Source organism: Miniopterus natalensis, chromosome 9, assembly GCF_054644295.1.
Source record: "Miniopterus natalensis isolate mMinNat1 chromosome 9, mMinNat1.hap1, whole genome shotgun sequence".
In the NCBI taxonomy this organism is placed as follows: domain Eukaryota; kingdom Metazoa; phylum Chordata; class Mammalia; order Chiroptera; family Miniopteridae; genus Miniopterus; species Miniopterus natalensis.
This window is the reverse complement of record NC_142089.1, coordinates 82,293,868-82,320,761: the sequence shown is the minus strand read 5'-3', so window position 1 is coordinate 82,320,761 and position 26,894 is coordinate 82,293,868. Positions and strand designations below refer to the sequence as shown.

At 53.2% G+C, this 26,894-nt stretch overlaps 2 protein-coding genes across 2 annotated transcripts in view; one reads left to right on the top strand and one right to left on the bottom strand.

Annotated features, from left to right (window-relative positions):
• The first annotated feature begins 629 nt into the window (after window positions 1–629).
• Window positions 630–4,850, top strand: LOC148092524 (tubulin beta-2B chain-like). Its single transcript, XM_087820706.1, has 4 exons — window positions 630–725; window positions 1,958–2,066; window positions 2,407–2,517; window positions 3,367–4,850. The coding sequence occupies exons 1-4, from the start codon at window positions 669–671 to the stop codon at window positions 4,425–4,427; spliced, it is 1,338 nt and encodes a 445-aa protein (XP_087676832.1). The 5' UTR covers window positions 630–668; the 3' UTR covers window positions 4,428–4,850.
• Window positions 4,851–4,983: 133 nt separating this feature from the next.
• Window positions 4,984–26,894, bottom strand: part of BPHL (biphenyl hydrolase like) — a 39,934-nt gene continuing 18,023 nt past the window's right edge. Inside the window, exons 5-7 of the mRNA XM_087820707.1 lie at window positions 17,006–17,137; window positions 14,038–14,158; window positions 4,984–5,561 (exon numbers count right to left, since the gene is read on the bottom strand). Coding sequence (XP_087676833.1) covers window positions 5,474–5,561; window positions 14,038–14,158; window positions 17,006–17,137 — 341 coding nt within the window. The 3' untranslated portion in view covers window positions 4,984–5,473. The remainder of the gene's footprint in view (window positions 5,562–14,037; window positions 14,159–17,005; window positions 17,138–26,894) is intronic.

Genomic DNA, 26,894 nt, shown 5'->3' with positions numbered 1-26,894 from the left:
GAGCCTCTCGGTTCCCGTGTTCGCGGCCGCGCCGCCAGGGCTGCGGGGCGCGGGAGGCGCGCGTCCTCGGGCTCACGCGCGGCCGCGCTGTTCAGCAGCCCCTCCTTCCCTCTGACACACGCGCATAACTTCCCACCTTTAAGGGGCCTTCACAAGGAACCAAGACCCAACCAAAGCAGACACGACCACGCCCAGCGCCGCGCCCCGTCCCGGCCGCTGCCGCGCCCCGCGCCCCGCGCCCGCCGCTCTGGAGGCCGGCGGCCGGCCCTTGGTTCCGCCGGGACCCCTCCCCGCGCGCAGGCCCCCTGGGCTCCTACCCGCGGAACTCCCACCCGGGACAGAAAGACAAAGTACCGGCGTCCGGGGCCCTGCCCAGGACGCGGAAACCTCGGCGAGCCGCCGCGGGCCCCAGTGCGGACCCGGGGCTCCCCACCCCGAGGCGGGAGGGCGGCAGGGGCGGCGGGCCCGGCGGCCGCCCGCACCTCGCACCGCGCCCCGGCTCCCCCTCGCGGTGCCGCAGTCCGCGCGCCGCCCCGTTACGTCAGCGCCGCCGGGCGCCCGCATAAAAGGCCGAGCGGGGGCGCGGCGGCGCTTTCCGCGCTCGGGTCCCCTCCGCCGCGCTCCCGGTCCCCAGGTCCAGCGCCGCCACCCGCTCCGCAGCCGGCACCATGCGCGAGATCGTGCACATCCAGGCGGGCCAGTGCGGCAACCAGATCGGCGCCAAGGTGGGCGCGCCCCCGAGAAGGGCCGGGAGGGCGCCGTGGGCCCCGCGGCTGCGGGCCGGGGGTAGCAGCGGGTCCCAAGGGTTCGGGCTTGGGGAGGGCAGCGGGTCCCAAGGGTTCGGGGCGGGGGTGGCAGCGGGTCCCGGGGGTGCCCGCCCGCCCCAGTGGCGCATTTTCGGCGCGGCCGCCTCGGGCTCCGGAAGCCGCGCCACCTGCCCCTGTGCCATTAAACGAGGCCTTTGAATTTCCTCGCCCACCAGCCAGCTGCTTGTAGCTGGCATTTTTTTGGTGCATGAGCCTCTGAAATTTGGATAGAGGCTGCGGCCATATTAATCCAGTGGCCTCGTGGAATTTAATTTGGATATTTTTGTCTGTAGTTTGAATGAGAAAAATGCAGTGTCATTGAGGTGACAGATGTTACTCAGACTGCTTGTTGGGACACGGAGATGCTAGAAAATCTCCTTAGAGCACCCCTTAGATGTGACGCTTTGCACCCAGCGCCGGCCTGGCTCCCCGGCGCCCAGGCAGCAGGCCCCGTGGGGCTGCAGGGGCCTCTGCGGCGGGCGAGGCAGGAGGCTGGGGGTGGGGGTGGGCCGCGCCTGAGCAAGGACAGGTCTGTCAGAACCGCGCGCTGCCCGCCCTGTCTCCCGCCCCTTTCCTGCTGCCAGTTCACAAAGGAGCCGGCACCCTCCCCGGGGCCAGCTCCATCCACTGCCCCGGTGCTGCCCCAGGCTCCTGCCTGCCCTTCCCCACCCATCCCCCGCTGAGCGCAGTGGCCAGGGGCCAGTGTGGGTGTCAGGGGCATAAAACTGCGCTGCTGGGAGGGCGGGGTGGGTTTGTGCCAGGAGACACTCCCAAGGCAGCCACGGGGTGAGATCCAACTGGGTGTGGGTCCTGCGAGGACCCCTCCGTCAGCTGGGATGCTGCGACATCAGCCCTGCCTGGGGTGCCAGCCTCCCAGCCCCCCCGGGAGAGCTGCTGTGCCCACCCTCGTCCTCGGGGCCCCTCCCAGCTCTTCAGTCTGTCAACATCCTATGGCCGATGCTCTGCCGATTCCCAGGCCCCTCAGCAGCCTCTGCTGGAGGAACAGGGGTGCACAGCTCTCTGGTCTGTCTGGGGGGGACTCCTTAACCGGCTGGCCACAATGGCTGCTGCTCCAAGGACACCAGGGGAGAAGAGGGCCGCCCTGACTGAATTTAGGAGGCTAGGCCATCATGTGTTCTTTCAATTTCCAGTTCTGGGAGGTCATCAGCGATGAGCATGGGATCGACCCCACCGGCAGTTACCATGGAGACAGCGACTTGCAGCTGGAGAGGATCAACGTGTACTACAACGAAGCTGCTGGTGATTACGGAATGATTCTTGCTTCTCTGGGAACCCTGCTTCCCACACTGCGGCAGATGCACTGTACTAGGAACATACAGATGACAGAGAAATGCTTCTTGCATTCATGTTAAATGTCAACTGCTAAAAAATACACGGCAGTCCCCAAGGCCCCTGCGTGTTTGCCGTGACTAGACACGCTCATTACCTCCTTTAGAGTCGAAACACTCCCCTGTTCTGGTACTTTTGCCTCACATGCTGGAATTCTCTGTGATGACTTCCGCTGTGAAAGGCGCAGATGGCACTACCTGTCTGACTCCGTTCGGACCACAGGTCTAAGTCCCCCTTTTACTCCCTGCAGGGAACAAGTACGTACCTCGGGCCATCCTGGTGGACCTGGAGCCGGGCACGATGGACTCGGTCAGGTCCGGACCCTTCGGCCAGATCTTCAGGCCTGACAACTTCGTGTTTGGTATGTATTCACAATCAATGGGAACTGGCTCAGTGAGGCTCCTTCTTTCTAAACACTGTGGAAATCAGTGTTTTTAGTGCTGAATGCCAAGGTGGACACTGTCCACAAACATTCCTGAGTGGTGGCCTCATTGCACCTCATCCACAGGCAGTGACTGTTGGGACAGCTCTGAGAGCACAGTCAGCTTGCAGAGGGCTGGGCAGCCCTCGAACCCCAGAGCAGCCTGTGTAGAGTAAGGGATGAAGGGCCATGAGAGGGCTTCTAATAGATTAATAGCCTGCTGGTCATTTCAGAGGAACTGTCGTGGCCACCTCAAGAAGCAAGGGCCAGGCTATGACCAGGAGTGAGGGCTCTGCTTAGAGCCCCTGTTCTCTTCTTACCTCACTGCACCTTTGCCCTTGCCTGGTAATGGGACATAATTTAAGTTGGTTTTTTTTTTAATCCTCACCTGAGCATGAGTTTTTATTGCTTCTAGAGAGACATTGATGTGAGAGGGAAACACCAATTGGTTGCCTCCCATATGCACCCCAACTGGGAATCAAACCTGCTACCTTTTGGTGCACAGGATGACACTCCAACCAACTAAGCCGCTCAGGCAGGGCCTTAATTTAAGGTTTTATAGAATGGTGTCTATTCTTAAATTCTCTCTACTTAAGATAATTTTGTTCAACTGAAAACCCCATTTGAACTGAACTTACTATGATCTCCAGTGTTTTTCGGGGTCACTGATACAGAAGGTTTTCCGGTAGGTAAGAAAAGGTACATAAAAGGGAAGAACCTGAGACTCTGAGACTCAGAATGGCAGGACTCGCAATTCCAGAGTCTAATGGTCTCCTCTCCCCCTGGCAGGCCAGAGCGGGGCCGGGAACAACTGGGCCAAGGGCCACTACACGGAGGGCGCTGAGCTGGTGGACTCGGTCCTGGACGTGGTGCGCAAGGAGTCGGAGAGCTGCGACTGCCTGCAGGGCTTCCAGCTGACGCACTCGCTGGGCGGCGGCACCGGCTCGGGCATGGGCACGCTGCTCATCAGCAAGATCCGCGAGGAGTACCCTGACCGCATCATGAACACCTTCAGCGTGATGCCCTCGCCCAAGGTGTCCGACACGGTGGTGGAGCCCTACAACGCCACGCTCTCGGTGCACCAGCTGGTGGAGAACACGGACGAGACCTACTGCATCGACAACGAGGCGCTCTACGACATCTGCTTCCGCACGCTCAAGCTGACCACGCCCACCTACGGCGACCTCAACCACCTGGTCTCGGCCACCATGAGCGGCGTCACCACCTGCCTGCGCTTCCCGGGCCAGCTCAACGCCGACCTGCGCAAGCTGGCGGTGAACATGGTGCCCTTCCCGCGCCTGCACTTCTTCATGCCCGGCTTCGCGCCGCTCACCAGCCGCGGCAGCCAGCAGTACCGCGCGCTCACCGTGCCCGAGCTCACGCAGCAGATGTTCGACTCCAAGAACATGATGGCCGCGTGCGACCCGCGCCACGGCCGCTACCTGACGGTGGCCGCCATCTTCCGCGGCCGCATGTCCATGAAGGAGGTGGACGAGCAGATGCTCAACGTGCAGAACAAGAACAGCAGCTACTTCGTGGAGTGGATCCCCAACAACGTGAAGACGGCCGTGTGCGACATCCCGCCGCGCGGGCTCAAGATGTCGGCCACCTTCATCGGCAACAGCACGGCCATCCAGGAGCTGTTCAAGCGCATCTCGGAGCAGTTCACCGCCATGTTCCGGCGCAAGGCCTTCCTGCACTGGTACACGGGCGAGGGCATGGACGAGATGGAGTTCACCGAGGCCGAGAGCAACATGAACGACCTGGTGTCCGAGTACCAGCAGTACCAGGACGCCACTGCCGACGAGCAGGGCGAGTTCGAGGAGGAGGAGGGCGAGGACGAGGCCTGAGCGCGCGCTCGGAGGGGCGGCCTGGGCGCGGGCGCCGCCTTCTGGACAGGGTCACCTGCGCGCGGGCGCCCCCTCCGGACCGGGGTCACCTGCGCGCGGGCGCCCCCTCCGGAGCGGGGTCACCTGCGCGCGGGCGCCGCCTTCTGGACGGGGTCACCTGCGCGCGGGCGCCCCCTCCGGAGCGGGGTCACCTGCGCGCGGGCGCCGCCTTCTGGAGCAGGGTCACCTGGGCACCCCCCTCCGGAGCGGGGTCACCTGCGCGCGGGCGCCCCCTCCCGAGTGGCGCGGCGGGCGCGCTCTGTCCTGGCGCATCTCTGGTGCTGTTCCGCCTGTCTCAGAAATTCACTGTTGATGGAATCGTGTGGAACTCCTCTAAAAAGTAAGATACACACTATACTGATTAAAAAGCATGTGTCCAAAATAGTGCGGTTTCTCTGTTTTTATTCTTTCACTAGATACTTCTTGAATATGTTTCTGGGTTTAGTTATTTTAACAAAATAGAATTTGTACTTAATGTTTTAAGTAATAGTTCTTTTAGTAAGGAGATAAAAAGAAATATTTTTTCATTTTTATTGGCCCAAAGTATTCTAGGAATGCAGTAACGATGAGGACCTTGGGCAAGGACTTCCTTCTGTTTGCTTCCTTTGTACAAAGTGATACATACAACAAAAAAGACCAGTGACTGCTTGTACCTGTCAGATAAAAGGTACAGTATGAGTTCAAGGTGCCCAAAATAGCAGTCAGGAACACCGCCAATGCTCACCTAAGATTTATTTGCAAATGATGTAAATCACAATAGGAACTTATTTTTTAAGACAATGGTAGAAATTCACAACTTAATGCTAAGAAATGAGATTTAATTCTTGTAGCTGTTAGAGCTGGAGGATGTGCTTAGTGTCTCCTTCCCACTGGGTTAGGAGCAGTGGAGGGAGGCGCAGGAGGCTTGGGCGCAGGGGCGTGGAGGTGTGAGTGAGGCAGGTTTCAGAGGCAGCCACAGGCTGAAGCCCACAAGGAGAATCCCAGGTCCCGTGTTCTCGGGGACACTTTCATTGCAAGAAGTCTTCTGCTAACTTGTTGAATTCATTTGCAAAACGTAAGTGGAGGTTGTGTTTGCCTTCTGGCATCAGATGCAGCCTGAAGAGTAAAAGCTTATGATTAATGGCACAGCACCAAAAACCTCACCCTCCCACATTACCTGGAAATCTACAGCGAAAACCTGCCACAGTTTTCTCCTAACTACTGGGGAGAAGACGTAAGGTACACAGTCCACAGTACAGATGCTCCTGACGACTGAGGGAGCCTGGAGTGCCGCTGACCTGGAGGCTGAGCTGACAGTGACAGCACTCGCGCACCAGGAATTGCATCACGAAACAGGCGGTTAACAGACCCTGACTAAGTGGGGCGCAGGATTTGATGGTTACCTAGAGTCCATTTGAATAAGGCTGATTTTAACAAGGTTGGGAAGACGATACGACACAGAGTGTCCGGAATCCACTGGATGAGAACAGGGCAAGACCCAGATCAACTCAGCCACCACCAGAGTGTCGTTCACGGTTCCAAATCACCCTGTCGTCTTGGAGAACTGAACTAAACACAAGCCACTAGAGCGGGTGGGCGTGCTCCTCGGGCTGCGGGCAGTGCGGCCTGCACCAGCAACCTCTTTCTGAGCTGTCACTGCGTCTCCTATGGCTCCTTCATTTCAACAGGGTTGTGGTCAAACGTGGCTGGTTGGCAATTTCTTTAATAATGGCAGCCTTCTCTGAGTTCTACATTTTATTTATTGGCTGTAAAAGTACAGAAGTAAGTTTTAAATGAATGAAAGCTTCTAGGATAGAAGCACAAGTTTGAGATGTTCTGACAGTTGGGACATTAAAAGGACTATATTGGGGCAAAATGCCAGTTACCACATTGCCTGATTCTCTGGCCTTTCCCCACCTGGGGCCAGAGCGCTCAGGATCTCAGTGAGCACTGGGAGAACCTGGGAAAGTGCTGGGGAACAGACCTGTCCTCAGACCTCAACCACATGGGGTGGGCTGGGGTATAGAGATAACCAAGGGCATTTACTTGAAAGGATAGGCTATGCTCTCAGCATCTTCCAGAGGCTCTTAGGAATGTTAAGGCCGTTTATAGTTAACTAGGACATTCCAAACTCAGTTGTAGTGCTGTTCATTGAAGAAGGGCAAGCCTCACCAACCCCAAAGGCAGGATCCCAGTTGCCCTACACAAGAAACAGGGCTTGTAGGGATGCTCAAGGCCTCTGTTTTTAGGAGACAGAAAGGTCCAACTGCTAAGATGCTGAAAGGTCAGAGAAGGGCGTGTCTGGGCTAAACTGCACCCTCCAATGTGTGCTAAGCTGGATACGGAAGCGGAGACCCCAATCTGCCCATTGGTAATCCTCTGGATAGTCACGCTGGTTACCATGTGCCTTCCCGTTTCTGGGGCTCACTCAGTCCCCCCTGTTGCCTCTGCGTCTGCATTCCTCCTGTAGTATCTCTAGGTCTCCTTCATTAAAACATGGGGGTTCTGTTCTGAGGCATCTGCCTTCAGAGCGGAGCTGAATTATGGGTGGATGGACAGATGGACGAGACTACAAAGGAAATTGCTCTTCCCCTTGAGACCTTTGGGGGTAACTTCAAGTTCAAGTTCTTTTGTATGCCCCCCCTTAGGTCTGACACGCAGCGTGTGCTGAGGCCTGTGGCCCGCCCGGGAGCAGCTCCATACCAGGCAGAGTAAGTACAGAGCTGTCCCGGCCGCACCTCGGCTGCTGACCTAGGCTCTCCCCAGATGAAAGGCTCCAACCACATGCTCCGCGGGGAGTGTCTCAGTCCCATTCCCCAGGAGAACCAGAAGGAGACCCCCCGGCAAACACGGTGCCGCTGGAAAGGGGGCCTGGACGGCACAGGAGCCCGTTTGCCAGCACAGGTTCCTTGTTGCATTTCACACTTTTAGAAAAAGATGTGATTCTAGATCTGTTGAGAAATTAAAATGTCTAACCTCCTAGTATAAATTCAGGGGTCAGTTTACTTCTGCTTGATTCAGTCCCAGGATCTTACTTTTTGTTGCTGATCCTCACCTGAGGGTTTTGTTTTTTTAAGAGAGAGTGGAAGGGAGGGAGGGAGAGAGAGACAGAGAGAGAGAAACACTGATGTGCGAGAGAGACATCGCCTGGTTGCCTCCTGCATGTGCCCTGACCGGGACCAGGGATTGAACCTGCAACCCAGGTATGTGCCCTTGACCAGGAATCGAACCGACACGCTTTGGTGTCTGGGCCGACGCTCCAGCCACTGAGCCTCACAGGCCAGGGTGGATCTCACTTTTTTTTTTTAATTAATATATTTTTATTAATTTCAGAGAGAGGAAGGGAGAGAGAGAAATATCAATAATGAGAGAAAGTCATTGATCAGCTGCCTCCTGCCCGCAACCCAGGCACATGCCCTGACTGGGAATCAAACCTGGGTCGTCTGTATCCTAGGTTGATGCTCAACAGGTAGCAAAGGAGAAACATTGTTACCATCCCTTCCTCAGTCTCACCTTCCACTGTTTTCAAATTAAGCCCTGAGAGCTACAGATACAAACAAGGCCGTAAGTAATGTGCTGTAGCATTCCTCCTCCACCTTGGATGTGATAAAATTCTAAATGATTTTTGAGCCCCTAGTGTTTCCAGTAAGTCTGAGCATCTTTGTTTAATTGAAAACCAAAGTAGGCTCCTGCCTGCCTGCCTTCAAACTGGGCTATTGGCTTCTCCTGCCTTCAGAGTCAGACTGAAACATCAGCTCTTGCTGGTCCTGGGCCTTCCGAGTCCAACTGGAACCACACCTCCTCTCTCCCGGGCCCCGCCTTCCTGACTCGGCTCCAGCTTGCTGATGGAAGATCTTGGACGTTGGGGCCTCCACACTGCGTGAGCCAATTCCTTATTCCTTATAGGAAGTAAGCCCGTGTGTGTGCGTGTGTGTGTCCTATCGGTTCTGTTTCTCGGGGATCCCTGACTGACACACCCGCACACGTAGACTAATGATGGTGCTGAACGCAACCTGCTTCTGGCCTGCTCTTGAGCGATGCCCTGGGTCTCTGGGGGCCCCAATCACCTGCACCCCCACAAGCCTTCCATCCATAACAGTGGCAGCTATTGTGTGTTGTACAAATATCCACTCATTCCTCAAAAAATATTTTGAACGATAGATATCACCCCCATTTTGCACACAAGGAAGCAGGCACGAGGTATGCGCACGCTGTTCCGTGTGACTGGGCCAGCACAGGCTCCCGAGCCTGCCCCTGCTCCTCGCCGCCGCTGACGGTGCTCAGGCTCCCAGAGGCCGCCTGCTTTCTAGGCAGCGCTCATGCCCACCTCACCCCTCTGGCCGACGCCGGCCCGGGTGCGACTCTGCGCACTTGGATGCGATTCCATTCTTTCCCAGCCCAGAATGTGGAGTTGGACTGCGGGCCCTGCGTTTTGGCTCTGAGTCACCAGCTGGCGGCCGCTGGCCACCCACAGAGGCTGGGCCCTGTGTGCCTCTCCTGCTCTCACACCCTCTTTCCTTCCCCATGTCCTAGGCTGCATCCTGGGACACATGTCAACATGCTCAACAGGAGGAAAACTAAATTCACATGCTCACGGCTGTCAAAAGGCATAAGGAGCTGTGCGGGCTCAGACATATGAGTGGTCGGAGGTGGAGGGAAAGGAGGCGGCCTGAAGGATGAGCACACTTGGCCAGGCAGCGAAGGGGGCGAGGGGTAGGGCAGGCCCAGGCAAGGTGCTGCTTGTCTGGACTCAGAGCTGGCCCCCCCTGCTGGCCTCTGACCCCTGGGGTCCAAGCACCTCCGAAACACACTATTATGGACTGAACTACACCCTCCCCAAACCTGTGCGTGGAAGCCCTGGCCCCACACCCCAGGCTGCAACCTGATTTGGATATAGGTCTTTAAAGAGGTGCCTAAGTTAAAACGAGGCCATTAGGGCCCACCATAGTATGCCTGGTGTCCGTGAAGAAGACCAGGACACGGACACAGAGGGAAGACCATGTGAGGGCACAGGAAGAAGGTGGCATCTGTGAGCCATGGAGAGAGGCCTCAAGGAGTCAACCTTGCTGACACCTTGATCTCAGACTGCCAGCCTCAGACTACTAGACAATAAGCTTCTATATAAGCCTCCCAGTCTCTGGAACTGGTTGTAGCAGCCCCAGCAGACTAATACACACGATGCGTGGACACAGTCCAACAAGCTGTGGAGGCCTAGCCTCTTCTGACACCTCTAAGCCCACTGCCTCCTGGGGCCCACCCCAACTCCAAAGAGTCTGACAGGTGCCAGCCTCTCCTCAACGCAAATCCTCTAAAAATGAGCTGGGGCCAGCCTCATGGGTGAGCCTGTCTGGGAACAGGAGACGCCCAAGCAGAGGCTGACTAGCTAGACAGGTGGGACGTGGTGTCAGTGCTTTGCCATCTCGGAGGGAGGGCAGGACAAGCAGGGTGCACAGGGGCTGGAGCAGGAAATGGAGATCAAAGGAGCGCGGTCTGCTCCCCACCACTGTTGTTTTTTGTTTTATATCTTGGACTTCCGCATAAGTTTGTTAGGAGGAAGGGTTCAACTGCCTAACACAAATTTTATCACTGTGAACCTGAATGATCTCTAACGCCCCTGCTTCCAAGAGATTCTATCAGTGCTCTCCCACAAAGAGAGCAGAATGAGACACATTAACACAAGCCTGCTGAACAACCCCGCCCTTCATTAGCCTCCTTCTGAGCAGAGAGAGGCACTGGTTTCATGTGTGATATTTGTTGGTAAAATCTTTGAGGGGATAGACTGTGTCTTTAAGCTTAGTTATAAATGTACCTGGCAAGGTAATAAAGTACCAAGTTCATTGGAGCTTACTACACTGAGTTGCTATACCCTGTTGTCAAATGGCCTGGTGCATAGAACCACAGTCTGACCTTGGTGCTGTGGCTCCTTTTGTGGGTTCCAAATAAGCCACATCTGCTCTAGGTAAATTCATGTCCAACACAAAGGGCTGTTTCAGCAGAGGAAGGGAGTAGGTGTAAGTTGAAGGCCAGTTTTAGATCATCGCCCCTAATAGCACTTTCCTTTCAAATGATTTGTTCCAAAGAAAGTTGCTCTAAGACAACGATCTTCCATGAAACAGTCTTGAAACTACTAACATTGGAACAGGAAGGGAATATTTTTCCCTCCGTACTGACGTATTCTGTTGTTAGGAGATGGGTTTGGAATAGCACTGCTACATTAAACTTTTGTGCAGACTGACCTTTATTGAGCCTGTCTCTCCAAGGGAAGACATGCATGTTCTACGAGAGCCGGTATACAAAACCTGTCATTTCCGAAGCCAGAAAACAATTAACTAGAGCAGCAAGTGTATAAGCCAGGCATCTCACCAACGTATTAAAATCAGGGTATATTTATGAGATATACACAGCTGTGCTGTGGGGGGAAGCACTATATGAGGAGAAAAACCATCTAGGATTTGTCTTCACTTGCCTATGCAACCTTGGACGATCACTTAGCATCTCAGCCTTGATTTTCTTATCTCTAAAATGGGGAAAATATTTCTTTTCCATAAGTTAGTTGTAAAGTATAATTAGATTTTGTGTGTAAAATGCCTTTTAAAATATAAAATGCTATATAGACATTATTGTATCTTATTGCAGAGTAAGAAGACGTCCCCCACATTTAAAAAGTCTGAGAAATGTTTGTTAAAATACAGCTGGAACAGTGTGACTAGGAGGTACGGAACTGCTTCTGAGCTGGCTTCCCTGCTGACCCGCGGGAGCTCCCAGGGCAGCGCTGGCCACAGCAGGTGTCAGAAGTGGGCTCACGGAGGGAAAGGAGACGGGAGGGAGGGAGAGCAGGAGGGAGGGCGAGGGGGAGGGAGGGAGGGAGGGTTTTCTCAGGCTGCTGAAAAGCCCAATTTCAAAAGAATTCCATAGAATTCCAAAGACCTGAGTAATGACAGTATCTCTGAAATTAATGTGTAGTCTGTGAGGGGGCTGAGGCCCACTTGGATGTTTATTTTCCAATATGTTTGTTAAAAAAAAAATTAGGTCAACTACCTTAGGGTCACAGCTCCTTTCCTCCTTCAGGATATGCATCCACTGCACATAAGAGGAATCCTGAATTTATTCAACTTTGAATTTCCATCTTGGCATAGCTGGCTATATATTTTGGCTGGCAAAAGCTGGCTCCTGAGTCAGCCAAAGTATTTAAAATATAAATCTCTCTATTTTTTTTAACTCAATATATTTTTTCTTTTTTTAAATCAAATTGAACTTTCCCCATGCCGTTTATCGGTGCCCTCCTCCACACCCTCCCCGCCCGTCCTCACCACACTGCGCCCATAAATGGCTCTCTCTCTCCGTTTGTGCCCCTGCTGCTGCCCAAAGCTGGTTGGCAGGAGGGCCCCCGGGAACAGGCAGCAGGCCTCGGCTCCTGACCCGGCCCGGACTGGCTGGGCACACGCTGGCCTCGGCTCCTGACCCGGCCCGGAGTGGCTGGGCACACGCTGGCCTCCGCTCCTGACCCGCCCTGGACTGGCTGGGCACACGCTGGCCTCGGCTCCTGACCTGGCCCGGAGTGGCTGGGCACACGCTGGCCTCGGCTCCTGACCCGGCCCGGAGTGGCTGGGCACACGCTGGCCTCGGCTCCTGACCCGGCCCGGAGTGGCTGGGCACACGCTGGCCTCGGCTCCTGACCCGGCCTGGACTGGCTGGGCACACGCTGGCCTCGGTTCCTGACCCGGCCCGGAGTGGCTGGGCACACGCTGGCCTCGGCTCCTGACCTGGCCCGGAGTGGCTGGGCACACGCTGGCCTCGGCTCCTGACCCGGCCCGGAGTGGCTGGGCACACGCTGGCCTCCGCTCCTGACCCGCCCTGGACTGGCTGGGCACACGCTGGCCTCGGCTCCTGACCTGGCCCGGAGTGGCTGGGCACACGCTGGCCTCCGCTCCTGACCCGCCCTGGACTGGCTGGGCACACGCTGGCACGTGCAGTTCTGAGTAACAGGTTCATAGTCTGGTGTGTACGTGTTTAAGGCTGAAATAACTCAGTTTATAACATAATTTTAAGTGGAAAAAAGCAGCATCAGAGTCGAGTACAGAATATGATTATTTCTATGTTAAAAAAAGAAACATGTCATTGGATCTATTCTGTTGGTCAGTTTACTTAGTTCTTTAGATTCCACATGTGAGCGAGATCCTGTGATGTCTGCCTTTCCCTGCCTGGCCTGTTTCATTCACCCCGCATGGCAGTCTCCAGGTCAGACGGGGGATGTCGGCGGGAGGGCGAGGCGGTGGGCGGAGGGGAGAGCAGCCAAGGAACTGGCAGGACACGTGCGCCGCCCAAGGACCGGGCAGTGAGGGGGCCTGGGGAGGGGACGGCGGCTGGAGCGGGGCACTGGGGAGGAAAAGGGACATCTGTCTATTTTAAATAAATTTAAAAAAGAAACAAAAATAATAACAGAAGAGCGTAAATGGGTGCCGAGCAGAGGGCGCTCTGTCTCCTGATTTTACCGATTTTCTTTATTGGGCAAGTAGAGCTTTTGTAATGATAAAGTAGCCTGAAAACCCGCAAGTTACACACAGGCGCCTCAGTTACCCCGGATGGCCCTGAAGCCAAGCTTTCCCAGGGGTTCAGCCGCCCCTGGGAGGGCTCCCTGCTACCGCCCGCCCCCCGCAGCCATCCCCCGCGCCGTCCCCCGCAGCCATCCTCCCCCCCGTCCCCATCCCCCGCAGCCGTCCTCCCCCCCCGTCCCCATCCCCCGCAGCCATCCTCCCCCCCGTCCCCATCCCCCGCAGCCATCCTCCCCCCCGTCCCCATCCCCCGCAGCCATCCTCCCCCCCGTCCCCATCCCCCGCAGCCATCCTCCCCCCCGTCCCCATCCCCCGCAGCCGTCCTCCCCCCGTCCCCATCCCCCGCAGCCGTCCTCCCCCCCGTCCCCATCCCCCGCAGCCGTCCTCCCCCCGTCCCCATCCCCCGCAGCCGTCCTCCCCCCGTCCCCATCCCCCGCAGCCGTCCTCCCCCCCCCGTCCCCATCCCCCGCAGCCGTCCTCCCCCCGTCCCCATCCCCCGCAGCCGTCCTCCCCCCGTCCCCATCCCCCGCAGCCATCCTCCCCCCCGTCCCCATCCCCCGCAGCCATCCTCCTCCCCCCGTCCCCATCCCCCGCAGCCATCCTCCCCCCCCGTCCCCATCCCCCGCAGCCATCCTCCCCCGTCCCCATCCCCCGCAGCCGTCCTCCCCCCCGTCCCCATCCCCCGCAGCCATCCTCCCCCCGTCCCCATCCCCCGCAGCCGTCCTCCCCCCGTCCCCATCCCCCGCAGCCGTCCTCCCCCCGTCCCCATCCCCCGCAGCCGTCCTCCCCCCGTCCCCATCCCCCGCAGCCGTCCTCCCCCCGTCCCCATCCCCCGCAGCCGTCCTCCCCCCGTCCCCATCCCCCGCAGCCATCCTCCCCCCCGTCCCCATCCCCCGCAGCCATCCTCCCCCCCGTCCCCATCCCCCGCAGCCGTCCTCCCCCCGTCCCCATCCCCCGCAGCCGTCCTCCCCCCCCCCCGTCCCCCCGTCCCCCGCAGCCATCCTCCCCCGCGAGCCCGCCGAGCGCGGAGCCTGACTCACCGGGACGCCCTCACGTGCGCGTGGATGAAGTCTGCGTGGAACCGCGGGACCAGAGGGTCCTTCTCGCCGTGCACGATGAGGGTGGGGCACTGGACCAGCGGCAGCAGGTGCCGGCAGATGCCTGGAAGAGGAGCGGACCCCTGTCAGGGGCGGCTCAGTGAGGGGCGCCCCCCCCCCCCGACTCCTCTCCGACCCCAGGGCCCGAGCCAGCGGCTGGAACTGGGCGGGTCCGAGGCGCCTCCGCCCCGAGTCTGGGTTCCTGCCGTTCCCCGCTTTCCCCGTTTCCCTCAAAGCTCCACTGATGAACACGAGCTGTGGGGACTTGAGCTCTAATTCAGGCGACACAGCAGGAAAAGGGGGGCCCGCGGCCCTCCGCTCGAGGACGCGCCGTCTGCCAACGCGGGGCCAGCCGCCCGCGGCCCGCGCCACAGGCAGCCGCCCACGGGAGGAGACCCCGCGCCAGGACCGCAGGCGGCCGCCCACGGGGAGGAGACCCCGCGCCAGGACCGCAGGCGGCCGCCCACGGGGAGGAGACCCCGCGCCAGGGCCGCAGGCGGCCGCCCACGGGAGGAGACCCCGCGCCAGGACCGCAGGCGGCCGCCCACGGGGAGGAGACCCCGCGCCAGGACCGCAGGCGGCCGCCCACGGGAGGAGACCCCGCGCCAGGACCGCCCGCGGACACGCACGGCCTGGGCTCAGCCCCGTGCGGCCGCCGCGGGTCCTCAGCCCCGGCGAGCGGCCCCCGCTGGTCACACCGGGATTAATCCCAGCTCCCTGGGGTGGCCAAGGGGAAGGGGTCCCAGAGCCCAGGTTCCCGGCGGCAGCGGGCGCCCCGCAGCCCCGCAGCCGGCCGCGGGGTCTGCCACACCCGCCTCTCCCTCCGGCCAGCCGGGGCCTAGGGGAAGGCGCCGGGGCAGGGGGTGTTTCCCCGGCCTCTGCAGCGCCCCTCTGCGGTCCGGGGCGACCGCGGCGGCCGGGGCTCGGTGACTGGAGCTGCGGTGCGGCCCGCTCGTCGCCCAGGCCCCGGACGCCGGGAGCGCTGCTGGCACAGCCGCCTGCAAACCCGCCCCTCTCCCGGCCCCGCCCCGCCCCGCCCCCGGTGCCGCTCCGCAGCTGGGCGCGGGAAACACCCCGACGCCCTGGGAGTCGGCAGCGCCCGCAGCTCCCACCCAGGCAGCCGCAGCTGAGAGAAGCTAGATGGCCCGCCGGCATCCATTCTCACAGCAAGCAAGGGGCGAAACCAGGATTCACGCCCAGGCCTGGCTCCGAGTCTGAGCAGTGAGCCCCCACGCTCGCCTGGGCACCCGTGAGCTGGAGTGTGCAACCCTGGGAAAGGGCCCCTGCCAGGCCCATCAGTATGAAGGGAGACCAGTGGCTTCCCAACCATCTTGCTTAAGATGCCTGATGCCTGAATGTAAACCCTCCAGTGATGACATTTTCTCTCTCCCCTTCTCTTTTAAAATAGATTTTGCTTTTTAGAGTTTTAGGCGTACAGCAAAACCGAGTGAATAGTAGGTTCCCCTAGACCCCTCCCCAACGCCCCCCAGGGGCACGTTTTTACAGCAGATGAACCTCCACTGGCCACCAGCGTCACCCAGCATCCACAGTTCTCCTCAGGGTCCACTAGTGGTGCTGGGCACCCTATGTGTTTGGACACGTGTCCACTATGGTGTCTCGCAGAGGGCGATTCACTGTCCCAGAATCCCTCCGTGGCCGTTCTAAAGGGTGTGGAGGGGACCTCGCTGTTGCTGGCCCATCTTTTAACCAGGTTGCTTTCTTACTGTTCACTTTTAAGAGTTCTTTGTGTGTTTCGGATAATAGTCCTTTACCAGATGGTCTTTGAAAATGTCTCTTCTAGTCCTTTGAGTCTTTGACAGGCCTTCTACAGAGCAGAAGTTTTTAATTTTAGCAAATACAGGACATATTTTTGAACTGCCCATTTAATTCTGCTTGTACCTTTGAGTAATCCTACCTTTTCACTACTCTCTTCAAGACAGCATAAAGTCTTCATTTCAAAGTCGCCTTCTCTAATGGAGACTGTCTCAGACACTGTTTACAGAATTTCTTTGTTTGCTTTAAGAGCCGAGGGAAGTGGATTTCACCGGCCTGCTTCTATGAGTGGAGATTGCGTTTGAACAGGAGATACCTGCTGCTTTGAACTTAAGCCAAGAAAGTAACATTTCCAAATGTCCTTTCCATTGTGAAAGTTTTGACAGATGACTCATTCTGGAAATTATTACTTAAGAGATAAAATTGGTCCTTTGGTCCCAATGATCTTAGCTACTCTCTGTTCTTTCAGTGATTTAAAAAAGAAATGTGATCGATAACAAATGTGAATATCTATATAAAGTACTTTAATTCAGAATTTCTCTTAAAGATGTCAGTTCTTACTGTAGCTGGAAAGCATGTTAATTTTTCAGATAAAGACCAGGAGACATCAATTAGGGCTACAGTCATACACTTAACACTTAGTCCTGAAGATGGGGAAGAGTGGAGCACTCCTCCTCCTGCCAGGCCGGGGGGGGGGGGGGGGGGGGGGGCTGAAGGTCACAACAGAGCCCCCCTTCTCTGTCCTGGGGCAGCCCACCTAAACGCGCAAACAGAAAATGAGCATGCTGCAGCTTGTTCGGTTTCCAATCCCTCATTCTGAAGTTAGAAAACAAAGACTATTGGAGGCTTCTGGAGAATTATTTTGGCATCACACACAAGTTATTAGAAGGAAAAAAGATCAGCCTGCTATTAAAGACTCAACAGTATGAACCTCTGCACTATAGACAATCTGTCTCAGTAAGGTAGATCTAAAACCTAAGAACTTGCCCTGTGCACCTGAGGAGTGCCCTGTGTTCGTGCCTCAGCGTGAGGGTGGCGGGCGAATGCATTCAGCCCCGAGGGTTCTGGAACTTCATGGAGGAACTCAGGCAACCTCTATACTCAGCAAAGGAACCATTAAATAGTTCAGGTAACCTACCATCCGGAAGATGTTTAAACTGTTTGATGCCATCCACCCACTTTTCACAGGTTTTTGCAAAGTAGTCATGCCCATATAGGGCTTCCAGAGGCTTTTTCGTTTTCTCACTCCACTTAGAAACATCTCGGATACCTGAAAAATACAAGTGTGAACAGGAACAGGTTTAGTGTCATACTAAAGTTTACCTGCAAATGTTCCAAGCACAGTGCAGCTCAGAGCCACTGCCTGCTGTTCTGTCGGCCAAGAACACTTACCCAGGCTTCCACGGCTCACTCCTCCCTCCATCTGGGTTGCGAGGCCTTTCCTTCAGACCACCCTGCCCCTCCTACTCTGCCTAGCACTTACCACTCCTTCCCAGCGCTTTCCCTGCCCGCGGCTGAGTGTCTGTCTCCCCACCAGGATGTAGCCCCCCAGTGTGAAGGACTGCGCTTTGCTTTGTCGCCCACGGCACCCCAGGGCCTGACCAGTGCTGGGGACAAAGCAAGCACACAGTAAATTCTTACCACGTGGACGAAACCAGATCTGCACTTACTGCTGTCTGCTAAAGGCATACAACTTAAAAAAGATAGTCCTCTAATCAGGGCCATCTGAGTAAGGGTGACATTGTTTACAAAAGAGGGTTTTTTTCTGAATTGTATTTATGTACATTGAGAAGTGCACACAAATGATTTATTTTCATTTCTGCTACTGAAGAAATATGGGTGTAAAAGGCTAAATACTAACTTCAAACGATACTGTAGATGATTATTAGACTAGGGAGTGTAGCTAAAATAAACACACACATCACTCACTCAGCTAATCTCTTCCATGCCTCTCCAGATGCACTGCACACAGATGCTACCCATCTGAGCACAGCAAACAGTGCTCGTGTGGAGCTTCTCATACGGGGCTTCTGCTACAAGATGCACCTTGAAGGCACCGTGACACTGATGGTGAGAATTCACACTGAGTAAGACCTTGGACAGCACTCAGACCGCGCCAAGCCCCAGCAGATGCGCAGTATGTACTCAGAGAGTGGAAATAATGAAATAGGGAAATGGCTACTTACAGCTGCCTTCTCAGGAGGAAGGTCCTGCTACAGTGTTGCCTCTGCTCTCTGACTGCTTCATCTGTGGGGGTGCCCAGAGTTGAATAAGAGGCGGAGGGGAGCAGAAATCTCTGTGCAAAAGTGAAAAGGCTTCAGAGAGAACTGCAGAGAGGAACTGGAAAATTAAGAGGTAGGGGAGATTTGGGAAGAAGAAAAAGGAAAGTTGAAAGATGGGGGATGGAGGGAGGTACTAGCAAGATCCTATGAAGATGGCCAGTTTCCCTGTGGGCAGAATGCTACTCGGACGTGAAAAAGAAGGACCCCTTACCCTTTGCAACAGCACTGATGGACCTGGAGAGAATTGTGCTCAGTGAAATAAGCCAGTCAGAGAAAGACAAATATCACATGATCTCACTCATATGTGGAATCTAATGAACAAATTATACAAACAAACGAAACAGAAACAGACTCAGATACAGAGAACAGACTGACAGCTGTCAGAGGCAAGGGGGGGAGGGGCTGGGTGAGAAAGGTGAAGGGATTAAGAAAAAACAAACAAACACGACAACCCTCCCCCGCAATCTAACAAAGACAACATTATAGTGACTAGCAGAGGGAAAGGAGGGTAGGGAGACTTTATAAAATAAATTTAAAAAAATTCCCTGTAGATATTTTTACTTCTGGCTATATAACGGACAACACCCTCTGAAGGTCCGCTCTCAGTGGAACTAGATCTTTATGATATACAGTTTTTGTTGCACTGTTGGAGTTGCAGTAATGGACTAGACTAGGAATGTGTGTGAGAATATACTGTATGTGTAAGGGAAAGCGAACCCAGAAAATAGAACAAAAAGTGATAAGACTACTAAAAGGCAGGGCTGCTTTTGGGGAAAATGTGACTATTAATGGGGTTGGGAGGGTGCAGTGAACCTGAGATTCCCATGTTAGGCTGAGATGCAAACTCCACTGCCTGGTGGGGCCTTGTGGTTCCCAGGAGCAGTGAATGCACACGCTCTGTGGAGGAAGCATTCTCTCACGATGCTCACTGGTCTTCCCTGTGGTTCCCAGAGTAACATAAGTAAATACTCCTCCTAATTGAGATCACAGAACAATCAGAATCCTTACAAAGCTAATGGAAGGACTAAAAAGTTGGAAGAGAAAGCTTAAAGAATTATGCAGAACCCCCGACCTTGAGATAAGAAGCTGGAGTAGAGGTTGGGAGAATGGAAAGACAAGGTCTACACGTCCAACCAGCCCCAGCAAAGAGGAAAGGAGACACGGGACAGGCAGTATGAAAGGGGAATGCAAGAATGCTTTTCAGAACTGATCAAAGAATTCACAAATTAAATGTTATCCAAATAAGAGAAATAAAAAGAAGTCACACTTAGACACAGAACAGAAAATCAGGAACGCGTCAAAGGAAAAGAGAGAATCTGAAAAACAGGCAGAGATAAGACACATCACTCCACAGGGAGGACATCAACTGACAAAACTTCTCAACAGCAGTTAAGGAAAGAAGAAGACAGTGTAATGTTGGAGAAGATAATTTTCCACTTATATTTCTGTCTTAGCCAAACAATCTTTCAAGAATGAGGGTGACATAAAAGACATTCTTAGGTAAAAGCTGAGTTTACTATTAACAGACCTTCCCTTAAAGAAATTGTAAAGAGTAATTTCAGGAAAGAGAGAAAGGCCCTTAGAAGGAATGTCTGGGATGAAAGAAGGAAGGTGAGCAGAGTCACTGACAGACAGCTTGGTGAATGTAAAAACAAACAAAATCTGCAAGGCTAGTGAGAAAGTAAAACAGTGTAACATTTCCTTATATTAAATTAAATAGCTTTGTACATAAAGAAAGCAAAAGACAAGCCACAGGTTGTACACAACATAACTACTAACACAATTACTAACCAGCAAGGGGTTAGCAATCAGATTTTCAAAAAACAAAAAACAACCCCCATCTGCAAGCCAATAGCACTGAAGTAATGTTGGAAGTGTTCTAGTCTGTTGTTACACCTGATAAGGTTTATCTGTTAAACATACTGTGTTATATGTATAACCATTGCCTAGTAAAATTTTAATAATAAAAAGAAATGACACGAATCAGTGTAGTACAGAAGAAAAGCCAGTGGTGCATAAACACATAAAAAAATCCTCATCCCCACTAATAATAGAAAAATGAAATTTAGACCACAAATAAAATACCATTTTCATCCATTTGGCCAGACTGAAGAAGTCTGATAGAAAGATGGCAACAGACTGAGTGGAAGCTACACTGACACTCTCCCAGGACCAAACTGGACTTACAACTAAAATACAGAAAAGCCATCCTCAATAATCAACTGCAACTGAATACCAACTGGAGAGCACCCTCATGACCAAAGAGGAAAAGGGGAGACCACATAGAGTCTGGTAGGAAGTACAGAGGTGACATGGCTGGCTGGGTTCCCACAGGCAGCAGCTGAAGGTCCTGAGAGAGATCTCAGCTGGGGGCGGTTCCCACTGAGGACTCTGGAGCCTACGCCCCAGTCTGGGCTTCCCAGCTCAGAGCACCAGAATTGAGAAAGGTGCCCACATAACATCTGGCTGTGAAAAGCAGCAAGGTTTCTGTCTCCCAGGGAGACATGGCTAGAAATGCAGGCACCCTCTTAAAGGGCCAATGCACAAAGTTTTCTGTGCAGCCACTCACCTTGGGCTCCAGAAGAGGGAGGGCAGAGTGAACTGGAGCTGTGTGAGGAGGATCTGGGGTTGTGGGCACTGGAGATAGAGCTCAGAGGGCACCCCACTGGATTCCTGTGTGGAGTCATTCCCCCAAACTGCAGAGGGCATCTTTCACAGGCAGACACTTACCTTCCAAGCAGTTTTTGCCTGGAGGGGAAGCAACTGCCCTACCCTGCTGGAAAACCTCTTGCCCTACCCTGTGGAGTTTCTACAGCCTGAGGCTCATTAAGAAAATCAGATTAATCAGCCTGCAGGCAGGGGCAGACCTCAGAGTGCTTTGCATCTTTGCCTGATCTGCTTCTGGACCTGGCCCTTGGAAAAGCAGACTCTGTTGTGCATCTTGGTCCTGTCCAAATGTGCCCAGCCCCAATAGAGGGGACCTCAAGCAAAATAGGGTACTCAGGGCCAGTCACAAACAGCGCCTGACATTGGCCTGCACCAGAAATGGTCCAAAAAGACTGAGAGTCCTAGAAGGCCTACCTAATACATAGAAACAAACCCAAATAGGCAGCCAAAATGAGGCAACAAAAAACTAAGCCCCGAATGAAAAAACAAGTCTCCAGATGAAGAGCTAAATGAAATGAAAATAAGGAATTTTTCAGATATAGAGTTCAGAATACTGATTGTAAGGATGCTCAATAGTATGAAAAAAGATATGGAAACTATGAAAAATGACCAGATAGAAATTAAGAATGACATAGCAGAAATAAAGAATATATTGGAAGGAATAAGAGAAGATTAGAGGAAGCTGAGGATCAGATCAAGTTAGAAGACAAGGTAGAAAAAACATCACTCAATTAGACATCCAAAAAGAAAAAACAATTAAAAAACAGGAGGACAGTTTAAGGGAGCTGTGGGATAACATGAAACGTAACAATATTCACACCATAGGAATGCCAAAGGTCAAACGTGAGCAAGGGTTAGAGAACCTGTTTGAAGAAATAATGGCAGAAAACTTTCCTAACCTGGTCAAGGAAAAAGTCACACAAGTTCAGGAGGCACAGAGAGTCCCAAGAAAGAAAAATCCAAAGAGGCCCACACACAGACACATCATAATTAAAATGCCAAAAATTCAAAACAAAGAGAGAATACTAAAGGCAGCAAGAGAAAAGCAATCTGCTACCTACAAAGGAGCTCCCACAAGGCTGTCAGCTGACTTCTCATCAGAAACTCTACAAGCCAGAAGGGAATGGCATGAAGTATTCAAAGTAATGTAAAACAAGGATCTGAAACCAAGACTGCTCTATCCAGCCAGGCTATCATTTAAAAAAGATGGTGAAATAAAGAGCTTCCCAGACAAAAAAAGGCTAAAGGAGTTTGTCACCACCAAATCAGCATTGCAGGAAATATTAAAGGGACTGCTGTAATTAGAAGTAGAAATAGAAGCATTGCAAGAAATCTTTAAGGACTGCTGTAATAATAAAAAGAAACAGAGAGACAAACATAGGCATAAAGAATTAAAATGGCAATAAATAAGGACCTATCCATAATAACCTTAAGGACTTTAAGGGAGAGATCAACAGCAATGCAGTCATAGTTGGGGACTTTAACACCCCACTGACTTCACTGGATACATCTTCCAGACAAAAAGTCAACACAGAAACAGTGACTAAATGGCACACTAGATCAGATAGACTTAATTGATATTTACAGGACATTTCACCCCAAAGCTGCAAAATATACACTCCTCTCAAGTGCACATGGGTCATGCTCAAAGGTAGACCACATGTTAGGACACAAAACAAGTCTCTACAAGTTCAAGAAGATTGAAATCATATCAAGCATCATCTCGGACCACAGTGACATGAAATTAGAAATCAACTACAGTAAAAACACTCAAAAACATTCAAATGCATGGAGGCTAAATAGCATGTTATCAAACAATGAATGGGTTACCAATAAGATCAAGAAAGAAACCAAAAACTTCCTGGAAACAAGTGAAAATGAACACACAACAACCCAAAATCTATGGGACACAGCGAAAGCAGTTCTGAGAGGGAAGTTCATAGCACTGCAGGTCTCCCTCAAAAGGCAAGAACAATTTTTAGTAAACTACCTAACCCTACAACTTAAAGAATTAGAGAGCTCCCTGTGAAGCCATCTGGACTAGGGCTTTTGTTTGCTGGGAGTTTTTTATTGCTGCTTCAATTTCATCAGTTGTTATTAGTTATTCAGGTTTTCTGATTCTTCCTGATTCAGTTTTATATGATCTCACTCATATGTGGAATCTAATAAACAAAATAGACTGAAGAACAAAATAGATCCAGAGACATGGGAGCACGGAACAGACTGAGGGATCTCAGTGGGAAGGCGCGGGTGGGGGAGTAGGTGGGGAGAGATTAATCATAGAACTTCTATCCATATATGTATAACCCATGGACAGGGACAGTAGTGTGAAGAAGGTCTAGGGAGGTGGGATGTGGGGTGGAGGGGATCAATGGGGGAAAGAGGGGGGATATCTGTAATACTTTCAACAATAAAGATAAATTTTTAAAAAAAGAAGTCTGATGATTGCAAATTTTTAATGAGGACCTACATTAAAGTATCTCATACATTGCTGGTAGAGTGTAAATTTATTTAGTTGTGGAACAATCTGTCACTGGTAATGGGGTATACTTGCATTCCACAACACTCAGCAATTCCGTACACCCTGGAGAGTCACTGTGGCTCACATGCCCACGGGATGTGTACCAGAACATTCATACAACTCTAGAAACAGACCGACTGTCCACTGATCAAAGAAAAGGAAAAAAACGCAATGCTTGCTCAATGGAGTATGATACAGCAACATCATGAATGAGTCTTATAAGTATAATGTTCACTGAAGAGTCAAAGAAAACAAGGTACAGTGTGAAATCACTCTGTATAGTTCAAAAACAAACTATATAATAAACATATATTATAATATATAACAAAAATATAACCATGTTTGTTTATGATTTATATATCTAACATATTAGTAGACATTCATATAACAATGTGTAATGTTAATATATTTTACATAATAGTTTAAATGTACATATTTTATAAATTTATATAAATTTTTACAAAGTAAAGAAAGTGCTCCGTGGTGGGAAGGCCAAGACCTTTTAAGAACCAAATTGGCTAATGTTCAATTCAAAGATATTTTTCTTGCAAAAATGTAAATTCCTCCACTTGGGACAGCAAGCGATCCTCAGAATGCATTAACTTAGTAAAGCCAGGCATTTGGAGCAAGAAGCACCCACAGGAATGTTAAATCTGGGCAAGACCTTAGACTCCCACAGGAAAAACGACTTGACTCTCAAGGGTAGGGAAGCCCAACTGCGGCTGGGCAGCCAGACGTCACACCAAGCACGGTGGCTCAGAGCACAGGCTTGGCGGTCACACTGCCTGTGCCTGATCCCAGCCCTGGCACTTCCTAGCTCTGAGCAAGTTCCTTACTTCTCTGTGCTACAGTTTCCTTACCTGAAAAATGAGAATTATAATAACACTATGGGATAAAAGTAAACAAGTTAGATGTGAAATGTGCTAACAACAGTGCCTGGCACATAAGCACTCAAAAATATTCCATGCATTTATATATTTACTTCTGTCATTTCTTAAAAGATGAAGCCAGTTTTACACCAAAGCATAATTTCCACCAAAAATAAGTAGTAATTATGTTTCATAGTTAAGTACCTAAAATAAGCAATTGGATCAAACTGTTTGCTGATCCAAAACAACTAATTTCTATCCAAAAAGAAACTGACATGCTTCTTTTTTGAGCATATAATTTGTGATTAGCACTCGAATCTTAGTGAAGAAAACACTCATTCATCAATTAGTAAATTAGTCCAGTAAACATTATTGGAAGCCTGCTGTGCTAGTCACAACACATACAAACCCGAACGAGATGTGCTCTCTGCTCCTCAGTCAGGAACTTGTGAACAACCGTGGTATTAGAGAGAACTGGGTGTCATGGGGAGGTTGGAGAAGGAAAGAGGGTCAGTGAGCTCAGGGGCAGTGGGAAGGGGTGGCCGTGGCGGGGCTGCCTGGAGGTTACACTGCTATTTCTAAGTCAGCGAGAGCGGAAGTCAGCAGGCAGATATGGGAGAAGGAACAGCACGTGTGGTGGTGAGGCAGGAACCGCCGCCGTTTTAGGGAGACTCCCCGTCTCAGGTCTCAGCTTACCCGCCTGGATGTACATGTGACCTCATCTGACCTCCGTAACCCCGCCCACTATTTTCGCCCCACAAGCAGGCCCGACCTCCGACCCTATAAAGCTGACCCAAGCCCTTTGTTCAGGGCCCAGAATTTGGAGATGCCTCCCCCGGGACCGCATGCGTTAATAAAGGTCTCCCCTCGCCTCCTCCGGTGTACGGCCGAGTCTTTTCCGCTACATTTTGGTTCCCTGACCTGAAACGGCTCATGAGTGCTCTGAGGGGGATCTGCAGAGCTCAGAGGCGGGAGGGAAGCGCGTGCCCCAGTCTTTTCGGGTCCCGGCCCGTCCAGAGCCCCGTGGACGGCCACCCGCAGAGTCCACCCACCCGGGCTGCTGGGGGAGAACGAACGGATCTGGACACGGGACGAGATCTCTTCGGAACCAGTGAATGCCCTGGGGAACAGGAGCCCGAGACCAGGCCCACCCTCTGGGTGGAAGGAGAGACTGATCACCTCTCTTGGCCCTTTGGCCACAGGCAGGGACATCCTATCGGGCGGGGATGTCTAGACTCACTTGACTGGAGCGTGCGGTGAGTGAGTGAATGTCTGTGCGGCTCCACAGGCGCTCGCCCATGGAGTCTGAGTGGGCCCCAACCTGCGGTTCCATGGTGACCTCATACGGCTCAGGGCGGCGTCAGACTCTGGGGGACCCCGTCCCTCCCTGCAAGTCTGATCCGGGTCAGGGGTTTATACTGACCTGCCAAAGCTAAGAGGCACCTAAATCCCCGCGAGGGGAGTGGCCAGGCGGGCGAACTGAATACCCCTCCCTTGTTTGTCTGCACCGACGTGGGAGGAAGAGCTATGGGGGGCACCTCATCAACGGTATTAGGTTGTATGCTTAGGAACTTTGACCAGTTCAAGGGACAGGACCCCTGGATGACCCCGGATCAGCTTGACACTTTCTGCTCGGTCAAGTGGCTGTCATTCGGGGTAGGCTGGCCCCCTGAGGGAACTCTTAATCTGGGGATCATCCGGGCAGTACACCTAGTAGTGACAGGGAAGCCAGGACATCCCGACCAGTACACATACATAGACAGGTGGCAGGAACTAGCCGGGGAGCTGCCGAGTTGGCTTCGCCAGTGCCAGAAACAGACGCCCCGAACCGTCGGGGTCGCCGGGGCCAAGAAGAAGGCTCCCCGAATACTAGTGGCCTGCCCTAGGGAAGGCCGGCACTCGCCAATCTACAGGAGTGACCCAGAGGAAGAGCCACCATTTAGCACGTCCCTGCCTTACGCCCCAGAGCCGAGAGCCCCAGAACCAAAAGCCCGGGAGCTAGAAACACCCCCACCGTCAGTTTCACCACAGTGTCAGGTGGAAGCAGTCCCAGCCTCACCAATGGCAACCAGACGCCGTCCCAAGCTGGCCCTACAGCTACCCTTAAGGGAGACCCAAGGGCCCCCGCAAGTCGGGCCCGATGGGACTGAGCTACCAGGGCATACGATAGTCTACTATCAGCATTTCACTACTATAGATCTCCTCAACTAGAAGCATCACACTCCCTCGTACTCTGAAAAACCGCGGGCCTTAATCGACCTTATAGAGTCAATTATGCAAACTCACCGGCCCACGTGGTACAACTGCCGTGAGCTACTCCTCACCCTGTTCAGTACAGAGGAGCGCCGGCGCATACTCCAGGGGGCCCTTCAACACCTAGAAACCACGGCACCAGTGGGGACACTAGACCCGGCACAGTGGGCCAGAACGGCTGCGCCAGAAGTCCGGCCAGAATGGGACCACCACCCCGAAGAGGGCAGGGCGGCGCTGCAGAGGTATCGAGAAGCCCTCCTCCGGGGCGTCCGAGCAGGAGCCAGAAGGCCCACCAATATGTCTAAAGTCGCCAATGTGACCCAAAAACCAGATGAATCCCCGGGAGATTTCTAGGAGCGACTGTGTGAGGCATACCAAATTTATACGCCATTTGACCCCGAGGGTGCACTGGAAAAGGGAGTGCCCCAACAGGAA